Here is an 11,516-nt window from a genome sequence, read left to right on the forward strand (position 1 = left end):
TGGCGGGCCGTGGTGCCGACACAGTAGGTCTGCTCACACCAGAAGAGCTGAGCGCGGTGCTGCAGGCCGTGCTGCACTGGACCGAGGGGCAGGAGCAGCAAGCTCAAACAGGCTGGCGCCGACCCTCCTGAGCGAGGCTCCCTGCCGGCTGCGGTAGGCCTCGCGCGCCAGGCGCAGGACCCCGGCTCCGCAGAGTCCTCCAGGAGCTCGCCGGACTTCTGCTCCCGGCGGCCTAGCTCGGCCTTGGCGACATCCTGCCGCTGGACCCCGGTCGTAATGTTAACGTGGCTGCTGCAGCGGCCGGTCGTAGTTCGTGAAGACGGCTGGAGGGAGGCAGTGTCTGGACCACGGTGTAGAGAGAGACTCTACATCTGCACCGTGGGGTGTCGTAGCTCTGAAGGCTGGAGTGAGCCGGAAGGGGGTGGAGGAAGAGGGGGGTTGTCGGCGGCGCCTGCATCCCACAGCACCTTCATCTGCACTCAGAGCACCGAGTTCACAGCGACGCCTACTCGACACGACGGCCAGCACCTTCCCTGCATAAGCACGAGGTGCCGGTCCGGCATGGGAGAGCGATGGGGACTGGGGTGTTGGAGTGCTGCTCCAGCTCCTGCATCTGCACGCCGAGCACCGAGTACCGAGTCCACGGTGACGCCTACGGCCTAGTCGACCGCCAACAGCGAAGGTTGCCGCGCTGGAGCAGGAGCGTGGCGAAGGGCCAGAAGAGCCCCTATCTTACGTTCCGGCGGGGGGGGGGGGGATAACCAGGAGCAGCAGGTCGTCCGGTGCCAGATCGAGCTGGTGGACGTCGACCTGGACGACGCGGGCGCGGACGTCGTCCTGGCGCCGGCGCTGGCTGCGTGCGAGAGGTCGTGGACGAGCAGGGCCCCTCTCCCACTGCGCACTGCCTACCTCCCGTTTGTGTGTGTAGGGGGGGGGGGGATCTCCTGATCATGATCCTGGCGAGCGCATGGCGGCCCTCGTCGGCCCGGCCGGCCCAAGCCTCTTTTAAGCCTAAGGCGGCTGAGCACGACGGAGGTGATGGTGGTGGTGCCGCCGCCGCCGCCGGCATCCTGCAGGGCGAGGTCCCCACAACCACGATCGTGTTGTCGACCGTGGGGGGGGAGATGTTCGCTCACTGCGATACGGTGTTCGCGTGCTGCCTAGTCACTTGGCGGGGACTCGCGGCCTGAGGAAGTTCTTGCTCAGCATCCTCACCAAGCCCCCGGGCATCGTGATGCAACCTCAAACCGGGGTTGACGACCTTCGCCATCCTCAGGACCGTGCACCTGCTCCCGCGGCTGGCAGCCTAGCCGAACCTCTGCGATCTGACGTGCGCCAGGGAGGGATCGAGGCCGTGGCAGCGTGCGAGTCGCCGTCAGATCGGCCAGCCCCACAGGGTCGAGCTGGTGTACGTCGACGTGGACAAGGCGGCCGCGGACTCCGTCCTAGCGCACGCCCTGCGCACCGTAGACGTGGGCACGCTGGCCAGCGTGTGCGCGCACGCGTGGATCAACGGCAAGACGGTCAGGGACGTGACGGCGGCCAATCCCTATTGCAAGCTTCTGCTCTGCGGCAAACGTGTCGCGTGCCGTGCGCGGCGCTTGCTAACACGATCAGTCTTGAGCTCCTCTGTTCGACATGCCCGCCGAGTGCATGCAGTGCTGGGCGTCCGAGACCCCAGATCACGTTTCCCATAGTCTGCTGTTCGAAATGCGGACGGTTCTTAATCTATTCCGAATTCAAATCAAGTACTCAAGTATAGAGAAAAATTTGTCTTTTCTGTGTGTTGCATGAACGAACGCGAACGCACCATAGCTCGTCTCGCTCGAGCATTTTGCCCAGTCTCGCATTGACCGTACGTTGCACTTGATGTTAGAGGTCCTGGTGGCTCTCGGTCCTTCCCCCTCCTCCCTTCCCCAGCCAAACATTATCGCTCCAGCAGTTCTGTTCCCCCCGGCGGGCCCCTGCCCTGGAGGGGGTAGGCAAAACATGTGGCATATGCCAGAGTGGTTGCGTACCTCCCAGGCGCGCTGCGCAGCAATACAAAGGTGCTGAGGGAGAGGTGTGCGAGCAAGCAGTCAAACGTGGACAAACTCTAAGTTTTATTTCATCATCTAGCTTCTTGCAGATCGGTTCGGAAATCTCCTGGAGAGCTCAAGAACGAGCACTGCTTGCCGCCTGGCCACCGGGGGCCATCTGAAACAGATAAACAGGTAGGGCAGACAACTCCATTCACGTATTATTATATTTTTAGATACATGAAGCAAGTTATCACGTTGTAAGCTATGAGCATTTGTTAGCGAGGTGGCAAGGCATTTGCTGCTCTCAAAAAGAAGGTGGTCAAAGAATAACTCGGAGTGTTGGTAAAGAGGCAAAACTCGCGTGATGCAAAGCGAAAGTAAACGGGTTACTCACCACCTCACGAAGGATGGAGACGCGAGAAAGAGGCTACGCCGCGGCACTACCGACAGAACAAGCGAGCACCTGCTGAACACGTGTCCAAGTGTACAACTCCAAGTCTGTTAATTGTCTCCTTTAAACATGGCTGTTGTGCAAATTTCAGAGAGGCGGAGGCTCTTCAGCCTGTTGAGCGACTCAGTTGAACACTTCTCACACAACATGAAGGATGGACCATAGATCTCGGCATATTTTGTAGTTATACTACAATACCGCACGCAGGCGCGTGCTTGTCTGGCGCGGTTTTAAGTCCGTCCGACAAATGGGGCGATTTACTGTGAGTTGTCTACTTTCACGGGTTTTCTAGGACGAATAGGGGGCGTGACCCCCCCCCCCTCCGCCCTCTTAAAAGGGCGCGTTACGGCCCCTGCCGAGTAAGCAACACGGCCCTGGCCTGTAAACCACTGGCGATACACGTTATATTTAGTCTACTTGCTCGTGCGTGCCAGCAGGCACGCTGGTCGTTATGTGTACCCTGTCGACAATTGGTTTTGCAGTGCGGGCGTTGCCGAGTCGTTGGTACAATAATTCTTTTCTTTGCGTGTGGTGACGGCCTCTGCAGCGGCTGCCTGCAGTGCAGTGGCTCACTTCGTCCTCTGCTCGCTGCGCAGCCAGGAGCCGCGACCCGCCTGCCCGGTAGGCCACACCTTGGCGTGGTCGCTTGGGTAGAGGACCGACACGTCCACGGTAAATACGTCCACAGCAGTTTGGACGTAAATGAAGCGCTTTGCGAAAATACGTCCAATGATTTGGACGTAAATTAACGTCTGTGATTATTACGTCCACAGTGTGGATGTACTTACGGTCCGTCTGAGGCTGGTGAAAATACCTCCACAAAATCTGGTGCTAATTGTCACCGCTGCGATTCACATCCTAATGACCGAACGAGCCAAAGAATAAACGCATGCCCGTAAGCCTGTTTCTCCTCTACACTGACCAACTAAGTCATAAACTGTTCAACACTTGTAAGTGTGCGACAGAGTTGTTGTGCTTGCGCTATTGCAAGTGTTAAAGAGTTGAACAATTTTTGTTTATCGGTGAATGAAAATAACCATTGTCTCGGCCCGACTGTGTGGAGCGCGACATGAGAGGCAATGCAGAGAGCCCAAACCAGCGCAGTAACTGTATGAAAATCTTACAACTCTATCAACGTCCTACTCTTAGTGCGTATTTCTAGAGATTTCAGAGTAGCACAAGAGTCACCTACAATTGAGTGTGTAGGATTTTCGCGCCACTCTCGCAACTGTCGTACTGTTGGATTTTCAGAGTGAGGGCAAAACGTCATCCGTGTGGATGTAAATGAGAGGAGACAAGTGGCAAAATATTTTGTGGAGCTATTTTCACCAGCCTCAAAAGTACATCCACACTGTGGACGTAAAAAACACATCTGTTAATTTACGTCCAAATCATTGGATGTAAATTTGTGGACGTGTTTTCACAACGCGCAAATTCTGTGGACGGATTTACTGTGGACGTGTCGGTCCCGCCCCGTCGCTTGGCTGGCCTGCCTATCCCACAGGGGCCTTTCCCCTCCGCCTGTTCTTCCCTCAGCAGCGGCGATGAGCCGCCGACTTGTGTCGCTCGATGGCCCCACCATCGCACTACAGTAGTACTCTGTGGGCAAAATCAGCGGGATGTGCTGTGCATTGGCGTTCGAGCTATGTTGTTATATTCTGAAGAATCGGGCGAACCTGGCCGATGGCTACGAGTTGTGAGAGTGTTAAGAAACGTGTACGCCTAACCACACACCAAAAATCATAAAAGAAACACAAAAACACATCGAATTTATTTAGTCAAGACACTTATCCAGGAAAGGTCGAGATCTTAGCGGCACAGAGATGGACGGACACGCCGAGCACGTTCACGTCCAGGAGCAGGGTTGCGCCCGGCTGCACTGGCAGCCACAGCGGCGGCACCGGAGTGGACGGTCAGGGGGTGCAGGCCGCGGCGCTGACGCGAACCACCTGGACGAGCGCCGCCAGCGACGAAAGAGATCGAGGGGCGTAAGCCTGCGCCTGGGGGGCTGTCAAAACAAGATACGGTTAGACCGACCGAGCGACCGACCGTCAACCTCATAATGACCAGGACGACTGAAATTTTGTGTTTGGGGGTTTTCTTGCACGCTGAGTCCAAATCATGAATTGACGAGGTCGTTCGGGCCCCCGGGGACGTCATCGCCCATAATAGTTTATTATCATGATCATTTCATTATTGTCACATCTACAACACTTCCCTGGCGTTGCCGACTGGAGCCACACAACGATGCACGGGACGGGAGGCATCCCCAAACGATCACATCCTGGACAAGCGAGGCGGGATTGCCTACCCCAAGAAAGAATCACACCCCGCGACCACGATATGTCGGTGAGTGCCGTCGTCCGATCAGACAGAACTTCTGCCGTAATTATTGCTCTCCCCCTTCGCCGTGCCGCGTCCCCTACCCCTCTCCTCCTCCCCACCCCACATTTCCCGCGCCTTTATGGAAACGTAAAGAAACAGTGAAAATCGGTGTCACGATCGGCGTTCCACGAGAATAATATAAAGAAAAATATATGATATATGATAAAACACTGACAGTTCGACCATTTGCAAATAATGACCTACTTGGTGAGTAGGTAAGATCAGCAGGGGAACCGGGGTACGTTCCTCGGTGTATTATTCTCGTGGAACGCCAATCGTGACACCGATTTTCACTGTTTGTTTACGTTTCCATAAAGGCGCGTTTTTCATATCTACTCCCTCAATTCTCCAAGCAAGCGGAACTGCGACTGCGTTAGTGCCTCCCGACCGATTTTTAGTGCTCGCGACCCAAGCACAAACAAACAATCGTGTTCTGCTCGTGTGATTATTAAGTTGCAATAATTCTTAAAGCAATCGTTATTCTAAATAGTTAAGTATGTTTTGTTTTGCACAGCTCATCAACAACGCACTACGTCACGACGATCGCAACGAAGGTTACGTTTTATCTATTTTTCTTCTTTTAGGGTATAATGGATGACTCTTCCGATGTGGCCGATGTGTTACCTTCATATTTTGAAAATGGAACTGCTGTTTTTAATGTGACAGATAGAGATCTTTGTCAGTTCGTGAAAACCATAGACAAAATTGAAAGTGGAGGTTATGTTGGAGGTCGAGGTATATTCAAGGTGAAAAAACTTTTCTGGTCCTTAGCCTAGTTTGGGGGAGTGGGGTGGTTGTTGATGATTACAACGCCCCTGTCCTGCATCCCTTCTCTCGTATTTTTGCAGTTTGCTGCTCGCTATTTGTGTGGGATGATGCCAGGTTCAGTTTACTTAATGATTTTGTGATTGTTTTCAGTTGAACGTTGAAGAATCATCTAGAATCGAGGGCACCAAGTCAGAAGAACTGTTGCAAATTTTGAAACCCCTTATCAAGGACAAGTGTGTACTGCAGGAAATCAGTAAATACCCTTTATGTGACACTTGTTATGGGTACAGGTCATGTACCCCTGCAACAGGAAATTATTTTAAGACTTTTGAAAAGAAAATGAGACGTCTCAGTGTCTACTCTGCTCCTAAGACTTGCTGGTAAGTGTTGTAATTTGAAGACATTTCTATATTTATGCATTGTGAATAGGTCTGAAATTGTTGATTTCAGTGGGTGATACCCCCTATTACATGGAACTAATATGATGTTATTTTACCAGTTCACTGATCCTAGAGAGCTGCTCGGAAGGACCGATATCAGTTGTTAAACACTGGTTTAAAGAAGTCAGTTCTTTCTGTGCTACAGTCAGATCAGGATGATCTGAGCACAACCTACATGATGCTGATGAGCAAAAGAGACTTGTAGAAAATGGTGTGAAAGTGAAAGCTGAATATGAAAGACTTTTATCTTCAACACGTGACTGTGCAGAAGCAGACGTGCAGGAGAAACCTTTATTCGAATATTGCACCTGTGAAGATTGCTTCACTGAGTCTGACTCTGACAGTGACACACAAAATTCACGGGTCAACTCAGACAGTGACAAACAGAAATCACAGGTCAAACGCAAACGTAGTTGCCCCAAGAAGAGTGACATGTTAAAATATCCAAGGTATGCTTCAGGCATTCAACTCAAAATAAACAGCAGTGCTGTCAATGTGACAAAAAACTTTAGCCTATCTAAAATTACTAGTGTACTTAATTTACTACCACATAAGTACAATGGATTACAAACTCCAGACTTTTACATCGGGGAAGAACATTCATGTTTCGCAGGCCACACCGAAGATGGGGCCTTGTACGCTGCAAACTATCTGCATTTAGGATTCCCCAAAATCTGGTCAGTCATTTATTTCTGATGTTGAACATATTTGATGTATAAATTTTCTCTACTTTTATTTGAAATCATTTAAATGGTCTTGCAGGATAACCATACCTCCTGAGTATTGTGAAAAGGTTAGAGATTCACTACAAAGTTTAAAGATGGATCTAGTGCACACAAGTTGTATGAACAGTTTGAACCACAAGTATTATGTTTTCACTTTGAAGTTCTTAGACGACCTCAATGTTAAATATCACATTGTGAGTACAAACTAGAGTATCCTTCAGTAAAATATGAAATTTATTTTGTTTATCTTATATGTTTTTTTTTCGACAGACCGTGCAACATGTTGGTCAGCTAATTATTTTGGAACCGCATACTATTCACTGGGGTTTTAATTGTGGACCAAATATTGCTGAAGCTGTTAATTTTGGTACAGTATCTTGGATACCTGAAGGAGTCAAAGCAATGAGATGGCGGTGCAGGTGTTAGTAAGTACCAATCTATTTTCATGCAGCTTAATTGTCCTTACTTCTATTACTTCCAGTACTAAAATGACTGTTATGAAACTCATTTTACATTGTAGCGGTGACTCAATCATCCATCTCGACATGAGAATTTTAGTAGCAGCCTTTTACCCAGAAATGATGAAATCACTTTTTGATTCCAGTGGTGCAAACACAGAGGTGAGGTAACACACTATCAAAGCTTGGGAATTTTATCAGTAACAACTTTCAAAAGTGGCCATTTGGGATAATAATGACTGTTGCATGCATTTTATACTTCAATTATTGCCATATACTTGCAACTCATTCAGAGTTTTGCATCCCAATGCAATTTTTTGTTAGAGAAACAGTTCTTAATCCTCTTCCTCATAACAAAATCCCCATATTAATTGTATTGTTAATATCATTCAAACAATAGTTTCAGTTACGTGTCAGAAAAAATAAGAAATTTAATCCCTGTGTTCTCAGCTACAGTCATGACCAAGCAAAATTTGTAATTTCTTCCCTCTAAAATAATTTATAAGAAGTAAATTTGCACCCTTTGTAACATCTCGTAAATGTGCAATTAATGCAACAATGTTTTTCGTAGTTTTGAGTCATACAGACACCACTTTCAGTGTTCTCTACAATTAACAAAAGTGTTGTGAAACAGTTCTAATTACCCACCTCCTTTTGCAGGTACTGAACGTGTCACCTGAACATAAAGTCCATCTCCCGGAAAAGGAAGTGCATCGAAAAGAAAAAATTTATGAATGTTCTGCCTGTCGAAGTGCATACAAGGATCACAAAAAGAGACTCATAGACCATGTGATGGCTCAGCATTCAGATTCAGCGGCAACTCTTCTCAATGAAATTGAAGAAAAGTATCCCACCAAAGCATCTGGAAGTTCCGGAACTGGAAATGTGTGTGAAGTTTGCAGTACTGTGATACGTGGTAGTTCTACACACTTAGAAAAGCACTATCAAAGGCAGTGTAATAATATGAGACTGGATGAAAAAACTAGGGAAGAGTATGGTCAGGCATTGGAAAGATTGCAGCAATCAGTAAAGCGAAGAAAGAAAGCAGTCAAGGCAGAAGACAACCTAGAATAGTATTCCAGCTAAAGATCTGAGTAGATTATTCTCTTAGCATGTGAAAATGCAATTTAGTATGATTTTAAGTTGTTTTCGTTTCTTTTTATATATTTGTTACATTTCAATTCACTTGTACTGTATTCTTTTCTTATGTTCTGTGAATTTGCAGTGATCTTACTGTAGTAATCCCATAGAAAAATTATATTAGAAATGTTTTTGTATTTCTTTTAACATTTCTCAGATTATTGTAATGTAATCAAAATTATCTTAGGCCGTTTTTGTTAAAATATAAAATAATAATGTATTTAATACTTTATCATCACTACTGGCATAGAAATCAATAGAAATATATACAGATTACAACATTTGCTTGTCTGTTTTGCTTTGTGCATTGAGGTAAGAGATGGTGCAGTGATCGACCAGCTTACAGTACCATCACTCAATTAGTTTATTTATCAACAAAATATACTGCTTTGTGCACTTTTACGTCTTTGGTTACGGACAACACTATGATGTAACTTCTTTTGACTAGTATCTCCAACCACTCTTGCGGTCACGCTTACTAAGGGGAGGTACTAGTCACAGGCACTAGTCATGAATGCTTCGTTGCTGGCAAAATTGACTGATATCAATCAACAGAGTGTGTAAAAGATCTTCACAATTTAACCAGATTTTATTTTCATAAAAACAACCAAATAAAACACTCAAAGCCAATACATTAATTTGATAATCCCTTCTCCCCATTATTCTGGGCATGGTCTTCACACTTAGATAAACTTTAACAATTTCAATAACTACTTAAACCTTCATGTAATATGTAAAACCCTTCAATACTACCTCAAAATATACAATAATTTTCAAGCACACAAAAGGAAATAATGAAAGTGAGCAAAGCAATATCGATTCCTGTTCTCGTACCAATTTGAAATTGCATGCAAACTATTTCCTCCACAGAATGCTTTGTTGCATAGAGATTTCTTAATTGATGTAAAAAAAGGCGTTCACCTTCCCATTTTAGCAAAAATGTGTAATCATTTCACAATTTGTACCCAAACATACAGTTACACATTCAATTTCATCTACACTGCACACTTTAGCATGTGTGTACTTCAATTTGTAATAGAAACACACAATCATGAGTGGAAAAGAAAACCAATCCATTTTGAAGGGAATCGCACTGTGCAAACAGGTATGTCTTAAAGTAAAGATATGGACATAGATTCATTTCATTGAATTCATAGTCATAAACATCAAAAGAAGTAAAAAATTGAGTGAAAGAAAAACAATCACATTCACATTATTAGTGTACCCACTCAGATATACATTATTCTAAAATGTTACATTGACTTAACTACATTTCATTGGAGGAATAAGTATTTACTTTACATATCTGCTCGTAAACTCTTATGTTTCTGAATCCTGCATTGCTTAGGCTGCGAAACAGCTACAATGTTGGGCTTTATTTCATTTAACCAATCATTGTCCACCTAAATTACAAAAAGAAATCATCACACAGAGATAAAGACAAATTAAAATTACCTAGCTTCTACATTACCATACCTGGAGCATGCTCTGCAGTTCAGTAGTTGAAGGATCAGTATGCACTTCATCCACTTCATTGTCTTCCCGGCCATTTAGGGAAGTAACTGTTGCAGCAGGTGGTTCATGCAGAAGGGACTTTTGATTTCCTTGTACTTCTCCTTGGTAGAAATTATAAAGTGCATTTGAGAGCACACTAAGGAGTTCCTCGGTCTTCCTGTAAACAATAAAGATACGATAATATGAGCCACACAGAAGAAATTGAAATCTCCAGACCAGACTGTTAGATTAAACATACCTATTACTTGATGTTGTGTCAATCTTTATTCATGGCGATATCTTCAGTGCATTCAAAAGAATAGACCCCATGCAAAAATAATGATCGCACTTTCCGGGACATATAGTTTTTAGTTCCACCTCATCAGCAGCAATCTGGAAGAATTAAGAAATTGTGGATTACCTTTTCCTAGGTTCATTGAACATTGACTGAATAGAAGCCTACACATACCACATTGACAAGTATCTTTTTTTGGTGATATAAGGAGCCATCTGCATCATTGGAAAAATTAATGCCAACTCCACTTTGAAAAGACACTGATTGAAGAAGGTACCTCAGTTTGTTTCTGACGGCTGTGTCAATCAGGTACCAGTTGCATTTCTCGACAGCAAACCTATCGTCACCACACAAAGTAAAATGCAGCATTACAACAAAATTTGAAACAGAAACTGAACACTGCGTAAGTGCTGTTGACCTTACCACATGATTTTTCTGTAGCTTTCTGATACTGAACTTCTTTGAGGAAGACTATAGCCATTTTGGTGAAGTTCAACAACGAAATGACATCTGCTTCCAGCAAAGATGTGTGAGTTAGCAATTCCTGACTTCATAATACTGCAGTCAGGAATACATTTAGTTACTGCCTGTAGGCCTCATGACCACATATACAAACATTGTAGACGTCCCAATCAAACTCTACCACAGGCTGGCCCATTATTACGTGACCAAGCAATCCAGATTCTTCTGGCCAGTTAGTATTGCCCTCGTCCTTAACTTCAACATCACAATCAGCGACTTCAGACTTTGGTGTTAATAAAACTGTGTTTGAAGTGAACGAAGAATGTTCTGCTCTACTTTCGGTGTCCATTTCCCCCTCTAAAACTTGAAAGGAAGAAATTAGTGTATGCAAGCATTATGACTAGGTACTAATAACAAGAGGTTATGATGCACGGAACAGATGACACAATCACCTGGTGCCGCTCTCATTTCAATCTAATGCAATGAAGATTGAAATTCTAGAGAGCGTACCGCGTTAGAAACTCTATTTCGTGCTATGTGTAATGTTGCAAGCGCCACAAGACATACCGTTCACCAATGTTGAGTAAGCGACGCCACGGAGCTCCGACCTTCGTTTGCTTTTGCTGTCTGCTGTGCTGATGTTTTCCTCAGCCACAGCCAGCTAGAGTCACAGTCACTGCCTACGTGGTGATCGCGATGAGAAATTCAGCGCCTAGCCTCGCACGAGGTCTACGATGGTGATGCTCGAAAACTCACACTTGAACTTCCGATTCGCGGCTTCTCACATTTTATCGAATTTCTACTAGGTATATCAGAGATAACTAAGGAATATACGAAATATGGGAGAACATTAACGTGAGAATTTATTGCTAATTTG

General features: G+C 45.7%; 1 protein-coding gene and 1 long non-coding RNA gene across 2 annotated transcripts; one reads left to right on the forward strand and one right to left on the reverse strand.

Moving 5' to 3' along the window:
* Positions 1–5,052: 5,052 nt before the first annotated feature.
* Positions 5,053–8,322, forward strand: LOC127751595 (lysine-specific demethylase 4-like). The gene is made up of 11 exons (XM_052275372.1): positions 5,053–5,064; positions 5,442–5,603; positions 5,776–5,858; positions 5,916–6,005; positions 6,055–6,074; positions 6,334–6,514; positions 6,596–6,742; positions 6,828–6,984; positions 7,061–7,215; positions 7,311–7,410; positions 7,909–8,322. The coding sequence occupies exons 1-11, from the start codon at positions 5,053–5,055 to the stop codon at positions 8,320–8,322; spliced, it is 1,521 nt and encodes a 506-aa protein (XP_052131332.1).
* Positions 8,323–8,660: 338 nt separating this feature from the next.
* LOC113204399 (uncharacterized) lies at positions 8,661–11,510 on the reverse strand. Its single transcript, XR_008012174.1, has 5 exons — positions 10,601–11,510; positions 10,352–10,514; positions 10,142–10,275; positions 9,865–10,060; positions 8,661–9,791 (listed from the first exon to the last, which is right to left on the reverse strand). It is a non-coding gene; the product is annotated as an uncharacterized LOC113204399 (long non-coding RNA).
* Between the last annotated feature and the right edge of the window lie 6 nt (positions 11,511–11,516).

This window comes from Frankliniella occidentalis, unplaced genomic scaffold (genome assembly GCF_000697945.3).
Source record: "Frankliniella occidentalis isolate FOCC.00 unplaced genomic scaffold, Focc_3.1 Scaffold594, whole genome shotgun sequence".
NCBI classification, from domain to species: Eukaryota; Metazoa; Arthropoda; class Insecta; order Thysanoptera; family Thripidae; genus Frankliniella; species Frankliniella occidentalis.

Coding starts and splice junctions, on each gene's coding strand:
- LOC127751595 (XM_052275372.1), top strand. Junction 6,006..6,054: donor TCTGCTCCTAAGACTTGCTG/GTAAGTGTTGTA, acceptor CATTGTGAATAG/GTCTGAAATTGTTGATTTCA. Junction 7,216..7,310: donor AGATGGCGGTGCAGGTGTTA/GTAAGTACCAAT, acceptor TTTACATTGTAG/CGGTGACTCAATCATCCATC.